Genomic DNA, 23768 nt, shown 5'->3' on the forward strand with positions numbered 1-23768 from the left:
AGCCAGAAACACAACAGTGGTTTGGTTTTCGTATTTTTAAAATCCAGCTATAACAAGTACACTAATACACATGAAACCATATGTATGATCACAGTTTGTGTAAGGATTATTGTACATTACATGGAGACCTAAAATCACACTCTGACAGCAAAATGCAAAATTTCTAGCATGTGGTTCTGGAACCATACATTTTACTGGAGGGAATATGAACTCTGTATCGTTTCCCTAAATATTAACATAAACCACATTCAACCGGCAACTTCTAAAAACATTTCAAAGGCAGCATTCCACTTCTTGGTTGTGTTCTTTTTTCTCTACCAAACACTCTGCTGTATATTCTCTGGGGGTTATTTGAAGAACAAACAGCACAGACATCTGCGGTCAGAATCGCTCTGTCTCCTCAGAGCACCAGAACAGAAAGCTTCCTTTCTGCACCCACACACACACACACACACACACAAACACACACACACACATACACACAGACACACACACACACACACACAAACACACACACATACACACAGACACACACATACATACACACAGAAACACACCCACCTACACACATACACACACACTCACTCACACACACACACACACACACTTACACACACACCCACACCCACACACATACTTACACACAGACACACATACATACACACAGACACACACCCACACACACCTACACACATACACACACACATACACACACACACACGGATACTTACACACCGACACGCATACATACACAAACACAGACACACACTTACACATACACACCCATACACATACACACTTACACACAGACACACACATACACACACCCACACAGACACACACACACATACGCTCACCCACACACATACACACATACATACACACTTACACACCGACACATACATGGATACTTACACACCGACACATACATACACACTTACACACACACACACACACCCACACACATACATACATGCTTACACACATACACTCACCCACACACATACACACGGACACACACACACAGACACACATTTACACATACACACCCACACACATACACACACACTTACACACAGACACACACGCACACACACATGCATGCTCACACACACAGACACACACTTACACATACACACCCACACACATACAAACACACTTACACAGACACAAACACATGTACGCTCACACACACACATGCACACACACACAAGCACACGCACGCACACTCACACACCTCATAAGAAAAAGCACATCTTGTCAGAGACATTTAAACTAGAGAGAGCGTTCATGCATCAATTATATATGAATTATGGTGTTTTGTTTTCATCCATAAATTTGACACGTATGACTAAGAATATAGAAATGGCAGATGGCAGCTAGATAACTACTGTATGCTAATAACCTTCTGTGACCCTTTGTTATTCTCCGGTGCAACGAACTTGCCACTCAAACTAAAGACATGCACACCCCCTGCAAGTGGCAATGAAGAAGAGCCAAGATGGGCGGGAAACATTGGGCACCTCTGAGATGAGCGAAGCACTGAGAAAAACTGGGATTTTCTGATAGAAACCGAGAGTGGAGCTGCCATAGGAATGACCAGCAGATGGGGCCATTTTAGAACTTTCCTTGGCAGGCAGATTAATGCTTTGCAGGGACGGTAATAAAGACGCTAATTAGCCAACTCTGATTGGCCGAGCTAATAGTATGCAATTCTCTCTCAAGTGTCAGCTGTGCTTCCAGTACTTCCTTTGCTTGGCGAGGGGGGAGGGTGGGAGGGAAGGGAAGGAGGTGTGCTTAATGCCATTACCCTGTGCCGGCTACGCCGAGATGCTAACGTGGAGGAATGTGAGCACGTGGGGGTGTGGGAAGAGTGCGTATGATGGTCGTCATGGTAGCCCGACACCAAAACACACTGTGTTCCCAGCGTCACTGAACCAGCCAAGGAATTTGCGTGGGTCAGCCCTCTGGAAGCCAAGGTGATGGATGGGCCTGGAGCTCAGAGACGTTTCGTGCCCTTACAGGGGGCTGGTCTGGCAGCCAAGACGAATAATAGAGCAACCTTTCTCTGAACTTCGCAAAGCCGTGCCCACATACTTTTTTGGCTCTACTATCGATCAAGTCAGAGACCACGGTCTGGATCAGATTATAATCGATTTTATTCACTCCTGATCTGAGGACAATAAATCCTATCCTTATAAAATAACTGAGATCAAACTGGCTCAGCTGCTGCAACTAAGGAATTATGAACAAATACTGGTATTGTGGTCAGTTAGGACAGAGTACAGAGTATGGTAAAATAGAGAGTATAGTAACAGCTCTATGCTCTCTATTTGACTATGCTAATCAACAATGCCAATGAATGTTCAAGCCCCTCCAGACCACCCTGCTTCTGATATGGAGCCACCAGTTAGTATAACGGTCATGACCCCTGCTATGTCCGCTGGAGCATGAACCAAACTAGCTACAGACTGGATACGTCCATTACAACAAGACACTCTAGCTTGAACTTTATCCATAAACAGGATGCAGTGTTTTTGTTTCTTAATTAAGGAGTTCAAAATGTCTGTTATTACTGTAGGCCACGAGGAAATGACATGTTTAATGATTTTTGACCCATTCTATCTTAATCAGTCGTAAGTTGTGACGGCCAATTTCATGTAAATCGATGTTTTTGTAAAAAAAAAACATGGTTTGGTAGCACTCAAAACGCAACAGGATACAAATCCTGAGTAGAAAGATAACATTGGTATCATTAGAAAGCTTACATTCTCCCCTTTCTAAAACTGAACATACATTTTGTGGTCAATGCGACTGATTTTGATAGAGCAGGTCACATTTAATGAACCATATTAATGTTAATTAAATGTCCAGTATTCTTAAAAGAGACTGAGGATACACAAATACATCTCTATTTAGCTTAAAAATGTTTTTACATAAAAAACAAGGCTTGCATAAAGAACATACTTTTGGCTAGGAATTGACTGCCAAAATACTTTTTCTGTTGCTTGGCAATGTCATGCAATAGAAGTGAAATGATGTGAGAAGGACAGGTCTTTAGTGAACCCTCTCTCTCTCTCTCTCTCTCTCTCTCTCTCTCTCTCTCTCTCCTTCCCTCCTTCACTCTCTTCTGCACCTGTACTGATTGATCTGCAGCTGGCTGTGACGCAGACACCTGAGTACTGAGTCAAAGACAAAGACAGCATTGGCGCTTGTACCTCAGCTTGAAAGAACCTCAAAGTGAGAAGGTGGGAGTGATAGTGGAGGCCATGCCATATGTAAAGGACAAAAGGTAGGCCTCCCAGTGTACGTCTTTTCATTTCTTTATTAAAAGAGGGAAAATTATCCTTCTGAGGTACTGGCTGCAGCTAGAATGAACTAGAAAGGAGACGAACTGGCCGCAAACTATACACACCACAAGTTAATAGGCATTTATTAGGAGATGGAAATAAATGAGCAGAGCTTCAGAAAAATCATGGCACTGTAATTTTCACATCCAGATAATTAAGTACACTTATTTGCAGAGCATGCATTAATTTCTCACTTTCTTTAGTTTGCTCCTGGGGAAAGTGTTTTTTATCATATTGACATGGTGACAGGGAATGAGAGACCAGCCTTCTCAAACCTTTTTATCAAGCAAGAGAATTTAGTCAGGTAATGGGAACAAAATGGCTTCCCTTTCCATCTTACAGAAATGCTGTCACTGAAATCCCCACATGATTTAAATGGGAGCAGCTAGTATAGAATATAGTTCTATTTCTTCCAATGGTCCATTGGCTCCATGCAGTACACATATTCAATTATATAATTTATTTGCCGAGCAGAAGGTGATTCATATTTTTAGTTTTTCTTTTACATATAATTATGATTTATTTCATTGATAATTAATTGATTAATTATCTGACATTATTTAATTTGAGCTCTCCCTTGCTGAGTCTCATTTGCATAAGTGTATCCTATGCGAGCTGAACCTTTCAAAAGCTCCAAAAAAAAAGAAAATCTATTTTCCCAACAATTCCTCAACTCCATGGCTCCAAGAGTTCTATCATTGTCCACTTTTAATGCTACACATATGCCATGAGGCTTATTCCAAATGGCCCATTGACTTTAATGTGTGGAATCACCACACAGGAGAATACTATCATGCGCACATATCTGGGTAAACTGTGATCCACACGCTGGCATGACAGCTGGTTTGAGGGCAAGGCCGGTCTGCTAGTCATGTGAAAAAACGGTGAGGAGAAGAGGCCGTCGGGATGGTAGGCCACATGGCCTCTGTCACGGGGAACAGAAGGGTCCGGAACACTTGACTCTGGCCCAGCCGACACGACGCAGCACCGCCCAGGACACAATAGTGATTCCAGGGACAGATGCAAGTGCTCTGTTCGACAGGATCGGCGGACATGGAGCGTAACTCGGGCGTAGCTTCCAGGCCCATTACAACACGCCTCCCTAAAGCCCATTCCCAAAGTGTCCCTATACAGCCCTATACAGTAGCATCCAGTTAGCATCCAGCCTAGCCTTGCAATACAACCAACCTGCAGTGCCAAGCTTTTCCCTGCCACACACACTCAAAGACACAGACACACACAAACACACAGAATACTTGAAGCTCTGGTTATAATGGGTGAGGCAGTGTGGCGATGGAGTCCCTGCAAGGGATAAATTACACACTGAGTGAAGGTAACTGAGCTGTGTAAACTATGTGGTAATGGTCACAGTGGGGAGAGGGTCACAGTCGCTCTGCCTCTCTCTCTCTCTCTCTCTCTCTGGAGTGGTACTGCACATCACAAGTGCCACAGGCCAGGGAGGAGTTGGGCTTCATGCAGATATGCCTTACAGGCTAAATAATCTTCAGAAAGTAAGAGAGCACATTTTGCTTAAAAGGATGAAATTAACCCACATTATACTTTAGTATCACTCTGAAAACAGTACGTCCTGGAAAGCATTGCCATTGGGTCAGACAAGATGTCGGTGGCACTCTTACATAAAATGTCCTGCTTTGGACCTCATCAACTCTCACGGCCCGGAAATCAAGCAAAAATAATGAAAACTCACTGTTGGTTGCATAACATACTGTTGGTGAGGCATCCACGAAGTGCTCTGAACCTGCGTAGAAATATAAAATATCAGTCATTAGTAAAGACAAACCTTTCAAAACTCAATGTTATGCCCTCTTTCCAGTTGAACTCTCTCCCACTACCTCTGGAGGCGAAACACAACAGTATCCTATGATGCAACAGTGTCACAGCAGCTTCACCATCAAAGCCTTCATTTTCTCCCCGGGAAAACATTCAATTGCAGGCAATTTCTCAACAGTAGGAATTGAATTCTATAATACTGCAGTTTTCCTGTTGGCTGGAAGCAAATCTTTTTAGCATGTGTGGAGGATGGAAGTATAGAGAAAGGAAAATTCACAGCACTCCGGGTCAGATACACTACGAACTGCCTGCCTTAGTTCACTGCTAAACCTACTTAACTCTAGCCAGCATCATAAATACAAATCTACTCTGATGGGACATAGAGGATTTCTCTTTTTCCTCTCTTCAAACAAAAGAAAACCAACATTTTGTTCAGTTGGTATCCTAGTGTCATATCGGAATCAAATGAACATGACTCATAACACTTACATTTGGAGCCCATTTGTAAATGGTTCCAAGAAGCATTAACCCTGCTGTCCAGCATTACTGTGCTATAAGCTACTTTCTGTAGCACTTTCATTGCTGTACAAATGCTTATTTATGAAAGTACATAATAAAATAGGTAACATATATATATGAATATATTGTCCGAGCATACAGAATTGCATATTATATTTTCTGTATATCTGTTCGATAAAGGGCAAAATAATATTAATTGTTGTATAATAATAGTTTGTTCCCATTTCATAATCTCTAAACCTTGCCACATAAGGGGTGAGTAAAATGGGTTCTTAAGAGCTAATGAAGTACATTAGTTAGTGACTTCCCCAAAGGAATTACAGAAAATTACTCTCAAAGACCTACGCTGAGCTTTAGTTTTCTATATAAAGAACACAAATCATATTATATATATATCAGGTAACCTTCATTAATAATAATGGATATTGAATAGATGATTAGTAATGCATGTGTTACTACACTGTAGGATACATATACTGAACAACAGAAATCATGAATCCCCTTTTGACTCCATTTTGCAAATAAAAGAGATGAAACGCTGAATATTTTTCCTGTTTGCGCCAGCGATGTTCTGTGGTTTTTACTTCCTCATCTTTAAAGTGAAGATGAAGGAGTAACCTTGTGAGTGCTTTTCACTGAAGGGCAATATTACAGGGAAACAGCGCTGATATTGCAACTGTGAGGATTAATATTCCACAAAGCCTCGCCATTGTTTTAGCTAAATCAATTTAGGAAGCCTTCGGAACAAGGATTACTGGGCGCTTGGTAACCATCTTGAGAGCTGGACCTGGGTTTTAATCAGTGCTGCTGAAAGTCAAGCAAGCAAACATTCAGTGCCATGTCTGTGGGGGGAGGGGTGAGGAGGGGGAATCCATATCCAAGCATTAGAATCAAACTCAAAGCTAAACGGGGGCACATATCACAGCACAAAAAAAAAAAAGACTGCAATAAATCTTCCACCCAAATTGATTTGTGGTACAAAATGTCCTTTAGAGATATGAGAACTTGAGAAGGTCGGCAGCTTGTGTCTCCACCAAAACCCCCCAAAAAAAAAAAAAAAAAGAAACAACCCCAAAAAAACAAGACTGAAACTAAAAATGCCCTCACATTTATTCATAGGGTGTAGGTATTTGAACATTTTGTAAAACGTTTGCTATCTTTTAGATGTCTCAGTAAGCCTTTGGTGCAAAGCAAGAGACGCCATTCTAGACATCTGACAAAGATTTGCCTAGTTTAGCAAGGGATTGTACTTTTTAAATTGAACTGATAATAAATGAAAATAATACCCACAATGGATTAACTTTATTCAACTGGTGAATATCCATCTTTAAGTTATATAATTTACTTTTACTGTTAATGCTCAAATAAATATTAGGGTGTGATACTGCCTGTGACTATGTCAAATGTCATGTTTCTTTTATTGACACCATTTGGTTAATACATCAACCTACCAATGACCTTGAGTATTCCTACACATTGAAGTCACAGTGTATTTTAAGCCCAAAATAATAAAATCAAACAAACAATGATAAAACAAAGCGATTGGAAACCACCGCCAGCGCGGCCTGATGCGAAGCACGTATTTACATTTCTCACAGACACTGCGTTCCCACTGAGCATGTTTAGACAAGGTTCTCTCTGACTGGAGGTAGTGCAGAAACAGAGGTATGCTCTAGACTTCCATATGGAGGCAGAAAGGGATAAAAGGCAATCTGTTGTATATAATTGATCTGTGGATACTCTTATATCTCTTTCCCTGCCCCGTTTCCTCCTCCCTCTGCCTACAAACATAGAGGTAAAACTATGCAATAAGGAATACATGCAAAACATGAATTGGCTTGAACCAATGTAATAGTCTAACTACCTACTGAAAAGTCAAGCTATTTAGCTTTGTTTATATACATGTACCTCATTAATTCATGTTAACAACTACATTAGTTCATGTCAATTCACATAGTAATTAAAAAACATATATATACATATACACTAGGTATTTATTAGACTTATTTTTCAGACTTACTGGTCTTCTGCTGCTGTAGCTGCATTTAAGAGGTTTGACAGCGTTCAGAGCTACTCTTGTGCATACCACCATAGTAATGCGTGATTATTTGTGTTACTTAGTGGACAGCAACGTACTGTGCCATCCTGCCCCCCGTCCCCTCGGGTCTTCACACCCACCTGATATGTGGAGACAGGGGAAGCAGCGATGAAGGGGGTGATGGACGTCTGTGCAATCATACGGTTTGTGGCGATGCTGTAAGGCGAGGAGTAGAACCTAGGGCAGACAAAGGCGGACATCGGAAAAACTTTGAGAGGACGACTGGAGAAAGCAGCACGTCCACCTCCACAAAGCAACTGAGAACCCCCGGGCTTGCATTCAATTAATATTTGTCCTTAACTTTGACTTACAAGTAAATGCAAAGCATGGCAGTTTTTCTTCACAAACTCAATTTGGCAGGTTCATTTTGGTGATGGCAGAATGCACAAGATTGCCAAATTCCTGCTTTCAGTGATTAGACTAAGTTCAGGACAAATGTTAATTGAGTCCCAGGCCAATCATCCATGAGAAACAGTGTGCTCCTCTCTACACCTTCATAATGGAGATGTTATTACATTTTTCATACACCTTCCATAACAATGGGCAGTTTTTACTGGATTTAAAAAGTTGCATTCCTTTATATTCAAAAGTACCACAAAACTACCCCCTCCCCCCACAGAGGGTTCCCACAGCTTGGTTTGATTTATGTTGCATCATTTAGCAATTTCTTCCCTACAAGGAACAAAATCCATCATTACTGCCTCCCATCCCATCCTGTCATCTCTTATGTTCCCCTGATTGTGGTATTGACACAAAGTCAAATCTGCAGTTTTCATTAACAGTGCTTTTATTGCCAATCAAGGTGGGTTGGGGGGTGGCGGTTATTTCGGGGAATGTTTGCATATGCAATTTAAAGTGCCATTAGGCGATGGCTTTGAATTCAGAAACAGTGTGATTATTTTGCCTTCAGGATTATTTGTGCACACAAAACAATGCCAAACAATATGCTGCTACTACTACTACTACAATTACTACTCCTACTACTACTATGACTATTACTACTACTACTATTACTACCAGTACTATGACAGCTGCTATGAAAATAATAATAATAATAATAATAATAATAATAATAATAATAATAATCATTGTATGTCACAGTGTAAAATGCATAACCTGATGTTAACTCTGAACACAGATCTATAAAGTGAAACAATTCATGGCAAAAGTTGAGAAAACAAACTAAACGGGAAATTCACAATCACGACAGTGATTGACCTACGTATTTATCATATATTCCCATTTAGCCTAAAGTACAAACAAATGCAGAGCTACACTCTCTTTGATTTACTAATAGAGTGTGGGCCTGCTGTCAACCTTTACGGTAGGTAGGATACTACAGCCATGATTTACTGTAAAGACCCTCAGACTCCGCTGCGTTCTTTTGGACTGTTACGTTTGAAAGCAGTAATAGCTGGTGTGGGCATGGGGGACACGGTAATGCATGTCTTCTGTGTTCAGTGGGCAGAGATGTGGGGGTGTTGTTATTTCCTGTGTAGTGGTAACATAGAGATGATTTCACATTACAGAAAAAAGAACCAAATGAGAGCAATGTTAGCTTTGAGTTTGGCGACAGCGTGGAAGTCTCTTTAATCATACACACTAGATAAAGACAAGCGTTTATTTGCTGGAAATTGTGTTCATAAAATATACATACCCTTAAAAATGAAAGCGTCAGCCACTGTAATAAAACAAGCTTCACAAATTCGAAATTCTGCTTGAATGTTGTCTTTGCAAAACCAAAGCAAAAAAAGTCAACGCTAAGCTATTCTCTTTCTATTTTTAATATACATATCAGATTCTTTACTTGCAGAATGACCAGCATCCTTTCGGAAAGGTACGTTGAGACGCTCCCTGTGAGAAAGCAGGCAAACACAAAGCCTCGCGAAGCACTGCCTCTGGCCAGCGTCAAAATGTCAAGGCTTCCCTTCCCGCGCAAGCGTTCTCATTTCCGCGAGGCAGCCGCTGAGATTCGCATGACCAGGGCTCCGCTCGGCATCTCCTTTTTCTAATAACCCCCTGCCCGAGGACCGCTGCCACATTTTTCCATCTCACGCCTCGCTTCAACCAGACATAACAAGAAATATTGTATTTTATAAAAAGCATTAAACTTTTATGAAGTCTTTGATGGCTTCTTGATCCCAACAGTCAGGGTTTCATCAGCTCAAACTGAGCTTTGCTACATATATAGGATAGCCTATATTTTGAGGGCTATGCTAGACAAAACTGGGTAGTGCAGGTGGGATTCAACTGTATTTGAGGAAACTCAATGCATTATAAGTACCTAAAACTGAAATGTGTTGAGTTCAGTACTCAGAGATCACGGACTGGTTATTTCATGATATTGTTCAGAATTTATCTGTGGATGTTGGTTTTATCCTTGTGGTGTTTCTATGTAATATTTATTCAGTTCAATTCATTGGGTCCCAGTTGAATTGAAAAGATAACTAAGATTTAGAGATTTGCAGTATATCCTGGACAACTGCTCGACAGCCAGAATAATGATGTACGTATTACGCTTACATCATTATAAATATATAATAGGAGACAATTCTATATTGTTATATGATATATCCTGCTATTAAAGTTTGTAAGGTTACATTAAAGGAACTACAGGAACTACAAATAAAAGGACGCTTTGCCTCATGAAACTGCACAAATCCTCCAACACACTATCCACTGTATTTTTCCAAAGCTATCTATTTTAATGCCTGTTTATAGTACGCAGTAATAGCCGTATACGCTTTGTTTATGCAGTTAAGGCCATTAGTTATAACTCTTACAAAGTACCTTTTTTATGAGAGAGATTAACGTTAACTTGCGCAGCTCAAGCAAAACGGCAGTAAAATTAAGGTTGAGACTGACTAACAAAGCCTTGGCAAAACATTATGCTGATTGGGAGATGCTGATGCGCTGGTTTCTATTCCCTTTTGGGTGTGAACGCGAGGCGCTAGCAGAGGAATCAGCTGACGTAATCACAGCCGCCTCCGCACATTCTTCCTGCCTTGCAGTGAGCAGGAGGTACGAGTTTTCAGGGGGCAGACATCCGGTTTTGATGTCTGTAAAAAGGGCTAAAGGACCTAATATATGCAGCCATAACTGGGAAAAATAAAAGCAAAGCTGAAATAGGCAGAGTTATTTCTGCTCTGCTTGGGTTTTATCACATCTCTGCGCTCTGTCCCACTCTAGGATCCCCTTTATGTGACTCCCGCGTTGGCCCCATATGCTGCCACATCCCACGGTGAATCTAATTACTGCCATTAGTATATTATACTTATACGCAACCTCCTATTTTTACACAGTGTCTGCGGACGCAGTGCAAGCTATTTTAGAAACTGGAGCAGGCAATCCATGCATTTTCTCTAGGCCCCCCTTGAAGTCAACATCACAGACAGCATGCTTAGTTCCAGGAGAGATAACACAGTAGGGAAGTTTCTGCTTTCCTATACATAGCACAGACATTCCAGGGATGAAGGACGGCATCCTGTAATCGTTGCGTCTTCCAAATGGCACTCAAGTGTACTGAATTTTGTGACACGCTGCAGAGTATTGGTGGAGTGTTGGAACTGCGATGAAACAATCCGTTAGTGCTGGACAGGGCTAGATCACCTGGGAGATGTTGGTATGGAAACCAGCTAGATTGTTTAACTGTTAAAGGTATTATAGCATAAGGAATCCTTACAAACCCAACTGTTTTTAATGACTTCCTAAATATAGAGCGATGTGATATCTCTCACCATAGTAAAGTTGCCCTTAATGAGGGTCAGACATGTTGTGTCAGAGCGTTTGCCACACATGAGTTAAGAAAGCTGGAGATGAAAAAGAGCCCAATTAAAGTGGCCAGCGCCTGAGCTGAAACTACTGATTGGCCAGACTGGCATTTTTTCACGATATTCATACTGATGAATCTCGCTAGGGGGTTCGGAGTGAATCAAAATCTTTTAATGTTTTATCACAGACAACATCTCCAATCGCAGATTTGTTTTCCCATCTCAACAGTGAGATCTTATAGGCTTTATAATAGGGCCAGGGGGAAGACTGCCCTCTTCTGGTCCTCTTGTTCCAAGAGGCCTCCTCCCCCCGTGTTAAACATGTCCAGCCAAGGCCTGGGCTGTCTGATTGGCTGATATGAAGTGACAGTGATTGTGACATGGCAATGCATATAATCATATGGATGGAATGGAAGAGGGCCTTACCCGTTTTGCATGGCAGGATCAAATGTTAATGCCATACCGGTCTGAAAAACAGGAAGAGAAAGAAACCAACATGTTATACATGTATACACACAAAACACAAAGACCCAGCTTAATGAAGTTCTCACACTGGCTCACGTTTTGATGAGAATACTCATTCTGATGCCAGAAGGTTATATGTTCTCTTCTCTTCTACTTTTTTTGGACCATTTTCCTGGAAAATTGTATGACGTAAACGTATCATGACAACAACCTGTCCAGGAAGTCACAAGCTAATACAGAAAGCAGGCTAGGTCTTGTATCACTTTAGAAATCGCAGTAATGGAGGATAGACACTTTCCACAAGTGTTTGTGTCACACATTTGTTCAGAACCACAACTTCACCCCACGAACATACACATGTTTGGGCCACCTTTTCAGATTATCGTTCTGATTAAATATGCTGTAGGCAGGGACTGGGTTTCACGCATTGCACACGGATGTCACTAACATGCCGACACGGCCTGTGGGGTTTGGCAGATACGTCGGCCTGCGTGTTTAAATGTTTGCGCGTGGCAGGAAGTCGAGAAGCCCTGTGTGCCACTGCATACTAATGCCCTTTCCATCATGTATGAAGCTGACATTAATCAATGCTTCACTGTGCCGGATTTCAGCAAATCCCGGATCACAGCCAAAGACAGGGCCTCTGCTGCTTCCAATAACCTGCGCATAGCAGTCGCTCGACTGCATTCTCCTGAGCACTCCCACAGGAGAGATTTCTATCCTTTTACAGAGTTGCTGCAAACGGCAGATTTTGGCTGCTGCGTGTAAAACTTCTTGGCTGCTGCAGCCAGTGCTCTAGCATGCCGGTTCTGCCTCATTCTGACCTGCACTAACCCAGACAGCACACCGAGAGAAGCAACGCACTGTAACTCAGGGTCAACGTAGACGCTCTGTTGCCTTCTGTCAGGAGGTGGCCACATAGAGTGAAGTTAGTTTGCCCATTGGGAAGACTACTACCTTTCTCACTGCTGCTCTGCTATAGAATCAGATTTCTGTCAAACGAATCAAAGAAAACATCCTATCAAATATCAAACTAAACAGATAGTTTGCACAGGAATCAAAAATATATATACCTGCGATATTTTTACTTTTTGTTCCAAACTCAAAAGCGTTAAGTTTTACACTTGAAACATATATTTTTTGTAATATGTTTGTCATATTAATTTCTTTGCTCTCAATAAGAAATGTTTTGCTTTATAATTTTGACTCAAATCTCTGAAAAGTACAATGTCTTTTCTGATAATTTTGACACAAATGTAATTCCTTCAGAAAGTGAGGCAACCAATGGGCAAGCTAACTCCACGCTATGTTGGAAATTGAGAGGCTAAGCTATTTAATCGAAAAGGAATGATGTTTGCATTAAGGGGGCCTTATACCAGCGTAATCACAAAGTAAGTACAGATGTAGTATATATACTGCACATGTAAACTACACTGTGTGTGCGCGTTCTCCACTTCCCTCACAGTACAATATCAAGAGCCATTTAATGTGAAGTATGACAGGAATGGCTGTGCCCAACCGACCCGGTGACAGGAGAATACTCTGTCCCAGACTTTTCCACTGAGCCCTTTCAATGTGCAAGTGAAACTGAAGTCTGTGGACACTTAATTCCTGAGCTTCCCCTCAAACACTTGGAAAGTGGCCATCAGCTGTTAAAGTGCCTTCCACCCTGGTATCAGTGAGTGCCTGACTGTGCACAGCTGACCGATGAAATGGTGGGATGGCCTTCAGCAGCGAGGCCATTTTAGAACCGCTCCAGAAACAGCAGGAGCCACTTGGGCCATATACAACATGTTGGGTTTTGTACTTCACAGAACAAACATCTGCCAGACCTCACACTGAGGAGAGTGTTGTGGGTGCCACGCTAACTTACAGCTGAAATAACTAACCGTGTGTCAGTGTGTGCGTGTGCTTGCGTGCGTGCATGTGTGTGTGGACAGTTGTTATTTCAATTTTTAAAATCTTTTTGTGCCCTTTTTACTGTGATATTCAACGTTTTAATTTTGATTTTAGTTTTGGGATCATTTTAGCTTTAAAGATTATTGACGTTTTTTTAGCTGGTGTTTTGGAGATCAATTCCTATCTGAATTTCATTTAATTTTATTCCCTTTCTATAGCAGTTTTAGGAGAAGCTTCAGTTCAAAAGACATTCAGTCATTTTGTATCAAGAATACATTCAGCACAAAGGATCATAAATATATTCAGGGTTATTCAGGGCATCGCCATCAGCATAGAATGTTCTTTTTATGCTTTTCCGCGCTTTCACATACTTTCATGTTCGACCTATTGATGGACACAAGAAAAACTTTGGCGAGGAATATCAAAACAAAGATTCTCACCTCTTGTCTAATTTATGACAATTTTTAAAATATTCTTTTGTCTATTCTTTTAAAAGAAAAACATGTCCTGTTGACAACTTGAAGTCAACTAAAATAAAATGACAGAATGGCTGTGTATGTGTGTGTGTGTGTGTGTGTGTGTCTTTGGGACCATATAGGGTCCAGCTGAAATGCAGATGCATAGCTACTGTTTATAGACTTTGTGAAAACCAGCATAAACATACACAGTCAGCAAGTGAGTGACCGCATAACAAATAAAGTGCTAGATCAGCTGCCGTTCTGTCCCACTTTACTGTGTGACCAGCTGTCTGAGGGGAGGCGCAGTGTTTGCGGTGAACATTAAAAAGTGTAACATCTCCTGACCCAGCTTTACTGGAGATCTATGAAAGTGGGATTTACTCCACTGCCAAACAGCTCAAAATCCAATGACATTCCATTCATGGCCGTCTGAAACTTAATAGGCATTAGAGCTGTGTGAGGGGGATGCTTTATTTTCGTCCTCCCTTTTTTCTTATTTATAGAAGTATCAAAGGTCAAAAGAGGGGCTTTAAAGAGATAAAGATAAATACAAGTGTGGACGGAGCAGGCTTTGGAGGTGAACAGATGTTTATCAAGTCTCGGTTTTGTCGCGGTGTGGGAGGGGAAATGAGAAAGGGCTGGTCGCTGATAGTGCGACGGTCCTGCTCCTGCTCAGAAGCACAGCCTGAAGCGGAGTCTTCCCCGCTCTCCGTGTCCCCTTTGCGCCCCCGTCGGCAGCCATTACCAGACACATGCAGCCTCGTCCGTCTTTGTGAATTACCGCAGACTGAAAATCGACAAGAAAACCGCTTTCCAGAACAGCTCGGCTATTAGTGATCTAGGACAGCGTGTACAAGTGTCACCCAGCTGTTAACATCTGCTATCATAACCAATGGGCCTTTATTTTTTGTGCTGTCATCTTCAAAGCACTATTTTGCAAGGGATTAATAAGCACTATGTTTTTATTACCGCTTACAGTATATGGGGAAAATAAAGCCAGCTCCCCCAGCACTCCTTTTAAAATCATATTAGCGGCAGTCTTGGATACATTGGCTATATTTGGATACAAATGGCATTTATCCCCAAAGTGCCAAATATGGCTCCTAATGATCCCTAGTTGAGGAGATCATTATATCACTGCCCGCTGAGTGGTATTCGCTGCACCCTATGCAATTTCACTGCGGTGCTGTGAGAGGTCAGGGCTGGGATTTAACTATCGACCCGCTCATTTGGCGATATAACTGGAAAATAAGCACCTGGTAAGAGGACAGAATGTGAACCGAGCTAAAATGTTAAATTCACCTCTTTCCTTCCAGTGTGGCAAATTTTGTTTTCACCATCATGTTGTCGGTTTGCGGGAAACACAACAGAAATGGCAAAATCGGAAACTATACATCAAGCAATGTAGCCACAGACGAGTGACAAGGTTTCGGTGATTGGAGTTATTTGCGATGTGTGGTTTTAATCAGGCAGAGTAAAGACGGCCTCTCGGGTCTTTGGGAAGTGCCGCAGTGCTCACCTCGCCTTCTCTGTGCCACGGCCGTCCGTTCTGCGGGTATTTGCTCTGGCTCTGTCTCTTCTTCTGCCCTCCATCGGCAAATTTGCACAGCAGCGGCTCAGTGGGAGCTGGGGGGGGGGGGAGACACACAGGACGCTGGGTCAACAAATGCGCTGGGTCAGCCAGTGGGAACAGGCCCAGGAAACAGGGGCTCTCTGTAGTGCTAAGGCCCTTTTGAAGTTGGGTTTGTTTTCTTCCCTCTCCCTTGCTCAAAAACTGACGCAATATCTCAGACGCCCTCCTCTGTTCTTGGCAAGATCTCCAACACCGGCCCAACATCAAAATCCCCAACTGGCAACCCTTGAAAGTGCATAGCTTGGTATTGTTGAAATAATAATCAGGGTAATCGCTCTCGTAAATAACTTAAAGACGGTAATGCTCAGCGGCTCAGTGAGCCAAGACTAATTTCTTTAAGGCATTCCCTTTTTTGTCAACACAAGTGGGAATTTTTTGGAAACATGAGATTTCTGTAGTGGAGTTTTGAGTTTTTGTTCTTTGACTGCATGCCTTTTCTCATCAAGCAAAACTCATAGGGTGAATTAGGAGCAGGTTCTGACAATTCTGCAAGCAGGGCTGTGGAACTGCTTTCACGTCACACATGACAGCAGGGGTGGTTGTTAGGGATTACTGGTGTGTAACATGGGTGGTACAAGAGTCAACGCTGAAAAGACATAACATGTTCCTGCAGTGCATGTGTTGCTATAATATGACAGCAACATTATGAGATTGTTAGCTTGGATACCGTCAGACATTATTAACACACATTTCAGCACGATAATATATAGGCTGGCAAAAAACCTATTGCTTTCTCTCCTTCTCTTCCAGGGGCATACCACAGTAGTCAGAGAATGGTGACTGGCCTGACTAGCTGGCAATAGATAATGGATTAAAATCGAAATAACTGAACCGGTATTCCTTCTTACCACAGAATGATAACATAGATAGGGCTAGAGAGATAGTGGCAATTGTAATGGATATTGTGGGAAATATATTACAGTACATAATGTCACCAGGATGAGAAACTGAAGTAAAAAAATTCTACATTTCATTATTAAGGGTATTAACTGGTCTTGTATTGATCCATTTTCACTCATGATCCAAGCTCACAGAATTGGAGGATATTGGGCAAATCACCTAAGGTCCAGACATTATACAACTTGTCCAATGTGACTGCAGACAACCCAGCAGCAAAGCTAGATGACCTCAAACTTTCCCCTGGAAAAGTATCTCTTTGCCAGTGTTGTCCTATTTTGATTAATGTCAATCTAATGAGCTGCGTGCGGTACCAGTCTCCCCTCAAGTGACCTCTGTCAATTTAATCACTACTGCTGTAACCTCTATGCACGGGATGAAAATCTGGATCGGTATTCATAGGAAAATGTTCTTTTTTCAAGCATTCTTGGGCAAAATCATAAGCTGTAAAGTCAATGAAAATCCCAGGGCTCCAATGAAAGGCGTTCTTTTCAAAGGCTATTCTCCGCCTGCTCTCTTCAAGCAGATGGGAGTCGTGCAAAGACAATGAAAGATGAATTGGGTTTGAAAGAAAACTAAAGGAACGACAGATGCCGGATTGAGCAAACTGCTGAGGGAAGATAACGTAAGAAGAAAAGTCCAGGCTTGGCGGGCGTTTCGCCGCGGATCATGAGAACAGGAAGCCGTATCGTGAGGGATTTGGCGGTCTTACTGTAGGTTCTTTGTGTCGGTGGGAGTCTGCCCGTAGACGTAGCTGACAGAGGATAAAGTTTGGATCAAACGCTACGTGAGCCGAGCCTCTCTGTCCAAACAGCACCCCACACCTGCAGCCGCTGTCCAATGCGGGCCCTGTCATCGCCTCCATATTAGCTGGGCCAGTACCGATGGCCCGATAAAACAAACACAGGGGTGTCGTTGTGTGTGACGGAGGACATGGCATTTCATTTTCTTCCTTCCCTGATCTGCACAAAATGTCTCCTAGTGGTTTTACACTCCCAGATGGCAAACTACAATAGTTCACTGTCTTCTAGGGCAAAGACCTTTGCAAAAGACATGTAAGAACTATACTGTGCTGTGATGGGAAAATATCTTACACTGTGTTAGTGGTAATTACTGGAAAAATACAAGGATGAGAAACCTCAGGAATTTAGAATGTTAAGATGGCTCGTTGATGGGGCTTAGAAAGGTATCGTTGAGTAGGTGTTTACATTACATCATTTGATCTTCAAGCGAAGTATATATTTTGTGTTCTGGAATGTAAAACAGGAAGCCTTAAAATAATAAAGTCCCCACATCCATGGCTCAGGCCTCATAACTGAAAAAACTTTTGGATTTGAGGTCAATTATTGCTGCTAACTGGACTCTCCAGCAATGTGTAATCAAGCAATCTTTATCTGAGTTACTATGGTGACATGTAAACACATTTTTATGAGCCTTCAGATAGTAATGCAGGAGATACTGCAGTGGAAAGGTTCAACCTGGAGCAAACAAACTGTGTTAAGAAAATAACGTCAGCAGCACGCAGACATCCAGATCTGAGCTGGTTTTATGGAAACTTTATTAAATTCCCTCAGTTTATGCTCTTCCAGGAATATCACACTTAATTAATCAAAGCCTGCTGTAAACCATAGAAAGACCTGGCTGCCCTGATTGGATAAATATGCCCTACAGCTTTCAAGCTGCAAACTGCGACAGAACTTGCATCAAGCTCAAGGAATATCATCTTGTGAGGAAACAGAGCAGAACATAATAACTTGATGCAGTATTATGAATTTTGAAATGATAGTTATTTTCCTCTACATGCTTCATTGAAATCAGAGACCATTATTTGTTTTGAGTGCTAAAAAGGTAAACAAAGAAATACATGGACTAGGCTAAGCTGGAAAATTGAAGTGAAAGATTTTCCAATATGTGCCCCCTTCATCAGCTTGTGATGTCTCGCACGAGACCATTTCAAAGGAGAGGGAAGAGATCAGCTACGTGGTCAAAATTAAGCTGTTTTTATTTTTTAATGTTATCATCTTATTGTACCTTCCTGATTATTTCTGATGACCTTTTTGATTAACTTGTTTCCCCAGACTGATTTACGTTCTGATTTTGATCAGGGCAGGCCTTGTCTACTGTATATGTTCAGCACAGCACAGGCAAAAATAAGCTTTTTCCCTATCCTCAGTTTTGACTTTAAATGTAGCGAACTACCCTGAAAGAAGGACAGAGAGGTCTTCATTCTATATCACAAATCCCCTTATTTCTCGTGAGTGGCTTGTGGAAGGGGGTGAGCTGAACCTTCAGCCCAGTCAGAAATGAGAAGGGACAGGGAGCTGTAATGACGTGATGGATGGCACCCCTCAGTCAGACACGGTACTGCAGCCCGATGGGGAAGCGGCTGACTCTCCAGGCCCCAGCTGATAGGCCGACACCAGGAGCGCTCGGAGACAGCTGTCAGACGATAAGCCCTCCTGCTTCTGACGCCGCATATGTGCAGCAATTCCTGTTAAGATTTGATTCATAAATACCAGTCAAACCGTGCGGGACAGCTGCCACCCCTTCCTCGGTCCGGGAGAGCCGGAGCCTGCATTTCCCTCAAAGAACTTTGAATAATGTCCTTCAGACTGGAGATACAGATGGACAAAAGATGACGTCAGATTCCCGACCGTTATTGCAGATTGTGACTGATGAATTTCAACTGGTTATAATAGGTCCGGGTTTATACAGTAGGGCTTTCCATAGTGACAGACATTATTATGGGGTATCGGAAGCCCCCAGGCAAGGAGTGCGAAAGATCAATACATCACTGAACCCTTAGCGGAAAATATTGTGCTACTCAAAGCCGCACTCATTCCTTTCTGCGAAATGCTTTTGAACCTCAGCTGTCAGATTGACAGTCATTCGGATAACAGGCGGCAAAGCTGCCCACTGTCTCCATGGGAATACAAGGAGGCTCTTTAGGAAAGCAAGGGAATTCCCATTTGATCATGGGGGGAAGTAACAGCATGCCAACTCTGTCTAGGGGGAAGAGGGTAGGGGATTCAGTTTCACCCCATGGGGGATTTGAGCTGAAAAAAAAGAGGTTCGCTGGTTAACATTGACACACTGACTCAGTCCTTAACCATGACCTTTAACCTAACCAGTCTGTTGTTCACCAATATTCTTTGTCACAGTCATAAAAAAAATATTTCTTGTACAAAAGTCTGAACGTCTGAGCATAGGTTCACAAAGTTTGCTTGGAAGCTCAGAGATTGTGCGCAAGTATATTGACTCTGCAAGTGATAAAGAGAACAGGAGTGATGTTAGGTCTGTTAAAAGTGCATAGGATGTGCTCCAGCAACCCCCCTTGTAGGTGGACAAGCTGTACAACCACAACGTTACTCATAAATTAAAAGGATTATGTGCAAGTTGCGGGTTTTATCTTTGCTGTATGGATATTAAGGCTGTATGGATATTAATAAAATATGACTGACAGGGCAATAAAGGAGAACATTGTGCCAGTTCAAATGGACCTCTCTCAATTCCAGACTGTACAATTACATGAGCAGACTGCACTTACCCAGTTATTTCTAAACTGCATATTAGCTGTTTGAACCTAGTATTACAGAAATTCACTGGAAGAGATATGGTTTCATTGTATGCTGGTGTATGCTGGTGTCTGCTCTTATCAGTTCATCTCCCTCCCAACTCTGTCTGTCCGTAGCCCATATTAATAATGTTGAATATAGCCGCCATATTAAAATTCAATAAAAAATGTGTTGCTGACAAATGATCAATGAAGGGACTGTTGCTAATTATTGATCAACAAAGCCATTGCGGATGATTCATGATTACTAATGAAACAGCAATTAAAATCAGTAAACCCACTGATTACCATTGCATTACCATTCAAGCCATTGTACATGATTAATGGTCACTGAAGTTTGATGCTTCATCCATAATCGGAAAAAGGACTGATAGCAACTTAATAAAAGAACTGAAGAACATGAGAACTAATTAATGATCAATAAATCAATCGGAGGTAGGCATTGGACCTTATTTAGAGGAGTTGGCAGTTGGAGAGTGGGGAGGTTTGCAGATCAATGCTGTAATTTGCCATGGGCACCCATGAACCTGGCAATGTACTGTGCGTCTGTGATCACTGATCACAGTGCTGTTGATATAACCTTTCAACCAGTTTGTCCAAGAAGCAGGTGCAGTATTTCTTTACCTTCACTGCCTTGCACCCCCACCCCGTCTAACCCAACCTACCCCCCCAACCTGCTGGTGGACAAACCGTACAGCTAGCAATAGAGCCTCTCTTGTTTTGTGACTGAAACTCTGCACACATCTCCACAACCAAACCCATTTGCTCCAAAGCTATCTTTTCTCTCAGGTGAGAAGAGAAAAATAGAAAATATTTTGCCCGGCACAGAAGGTATTATTTTTTATTATATTGTAGGCGGTGTAAAGTGGAAAAAGAGAGGACCGCCATCGAAACCGAATGAGCTTGTGATGTGTGAAGACTCCAGACATAATAGACAGTGTTTTTTTTGCTTTCGGTTCTTTGTTAACCGTTCTCTGTGTCTGACCCAGGGGCAGATTGAGTGGAGATAATCGCGCTTTTCAATTAAATTCCATGCCTGATGAATCTGCCGCACCAGATGTGATGTTCTCCTGAGTGGGTGGTGGAATCAGTCCTGCTTAAGTAGATGCAATGCACTGGAGCAGGACTAGGCACTGTTGCAGCACTGGGGCTTACAAGGTTAACCGTCCTATTATGTTAAGAGTTTATGACCGCTTTTATGTTTGGGGTCAAATTGACCCCAACAGTTTAAATAAACTCAAAATGATTGCGAAAGATAATTTTGGACACTTTGTGTGTTGCCTTCTTATTGTCTCCCAAATTAATAGCCTTTTATCCATAAATATGAAACATACAGGAAGTGAAAGTTTGTCACCTGTATGGGAAAGTGCCACCAGAATCATCCACAAAGAAATTAGACATAAAAATAAAAAAGGTTGTATATTTTCTGACATTTTATACAGTTACAGAGGGTCAAAATAAGCAAAGTTGGTACAAGACTTCTGAAAACAAAGCATTATGTTTATTGCACTATTCTATTAAAAAAGAAAATCATACAGTATCAAGATGAAAAAATGGTTAACTGGTTTTCAAGAGACCAAACACTGAATGGGGTCAAATTGACCCCAAACATAATAGGAGGGTTAACCAGAGGAATGGAGGTTCATATCCTGTCCATGGCTCTAAGGTCACACCCCAAAGTCATCTGCATTGTTCAAGTGAAAATCTGGCTGTGTAAATGGAGCATATGTGGATTAGATGCTTGTGGTAAGGATGGCAGCTAAGCCAAAGTGTTCTTTTTCAGTTCCTGGGACAATTATTCTTTGGCTGAGCTCTTCACTGGACAACATGCTAAGTGAATAAAAACCAGTTTTATAGAATTAAACTGTTAGGGATTTTCCATGGAAACGCTGTACCTCTGAATAATAACATGCCATATTAGTGCTAGCGTCTGGTCTGCTGGAGCTGGAAGCATGCCTGTCATTGCATTGCAATGGAGGCAATAATAATAAAAAGTCCTCTCCTCACTGAATTACCCTGCCTATTACTTTAATAATGAGTAGAGCCCTTTTTGGTATGTAAATACACTTAAAAGTCACAGCGGGGGATATCAGTAATCATGTCTCTTTCTAAGCAAGAGCCTCTCGCTGTACTCTACAGTTTGAAGGGGTTTAGCCAGTCTTTCTTTTTAAGGCTGAAATATGTGTGCAATTAAACTAAGTATCCTTTGTAAAAAAAAAATTAAAAAGAAAAAGTAGCTTCTTAATGAATGAATCAGATTTATGGCTGAAATGTTTGGCTGAACAGAGAAATCATAAGTCAGTTTATTTTATTTTTGGGGGTCGTGGGGAGGGGGAGGGGGGGGGGGTTGTCTGTACAGCAGCCCCATCCTTACTGCTGCCCTTTTAAAGTGTCCTTGAAAATATTCTCCTCATTTTGTGATTTTGTCATGTTTATTGCAGCCTTATACACTCACTGAGCACTTTATTAGGGACACCTGTACACCTGCTTATCTGTGCGATTATCTAATCAACTAATCGTGCGGCAGCAGTGTAATGCATAAAATCATGCAGATACGGGTCAGGAGATTCAATTAATGTTCACAGCTACCATCAAAAAGGGGAAAAAATTTGATCTCAGCGATTTTGACCATGGAATGATTGTTGGTGCCAGACAGGGTAGTTTGAGTATTTCAGAAACTGCTGATCTCCTGGGATTTTCACAAACAACAACATCTCTAGAGTTTGCAGATAATTGTGTGGATAAACAAAAAACATCCAGTGAGCAGCAGTTCTGTGGGCAGAAAAGCCTTGTTAATGAGAGAGGTCAGAGGAGAATGGCCAGACTGGTCAAAGCTGACAGGAAGGTGACAGAAACACAAATAACCACACAGTACAACAGTAGTACATGCAGAAGAGCATCTCTGAACACAGAACATATGAAACCTCAAAGTGGATAGGCTACAGCAGCAGACGACTTAATCAGTCAAAAAAATAAGTCTAACAAGTACCTAATAAACTGCTTGGTGAGTGTATATTCAGCTGCAACTTCAGGGATGAAAGCCATTCGAGGTTAAGAGTGGTGGGGGGGAGGGGGGTACAGAAGGTATTCACAAGCTGCTTCCATAAACTTGAAACAGCAAATAGGTTTGGCACCGTTTCAAAAGTGTTATTGATAACATTTAAATTCAAAATTATTGTAATTAAGAACCCATTTCTTAGCTACGGGTCGTTAGCAGTGTTGTAGCACTTGGGGAATGCAGTAATGTGACCTAGTGACAGTACTGCACTTTGCTGTGCTCTGTCCATATATTCCAGTGAGTAGAGCCCTTGACT

At 41.8% G+C, this 23768-nt stretch overlaps 1 protein-coding gene across 2 annotated transcripts in view; it reads right to left on the reverse strand.

Moving 5' to 3' along the window:
- The window catches only part of LOC133136547 (RNA-binding motif, single-stranded-interacting protein 3-like), a 161938-nt gene that overhangs the window by 18461 nt on the left and 119709 nt on the right, over positions 1-23768 (reverse strand). For both annotated transcript variants that reach the window (XM_061254132.1, XM_061254131.1), the window contains exons 7-10: positions 15870-15976; positions 11955-11995; positions 7839-7935; positions 5059-5109 (exon numbers count right to left, since the gene is read on the reverse strand). In XM_061254132.1, the coding sequence (XP_061110116.1) occupies positions 5059-5109; positions 7839-7935; positions 11955-11995; positions 15870-15976 (296 nt within the window). The remainder of the gene's footprint in view (positions 1-5058; positions 5110-7838; positions 7936-11954; positions 11996-15869; positions 15977-23768) is intronic.

Source organism: Conger conger, chromosome 9, assembly GCF_963514075.1.
Source record: "Conger conger chromosome 9, fConCon1.1, whole genome shotgun sequence".
Classification (NCBI taxonomy): Eukaryota; Metazoa; Chordata; class Actinopteri; order Anguilliformes; family Congridae; genus Conger; species Conger conger.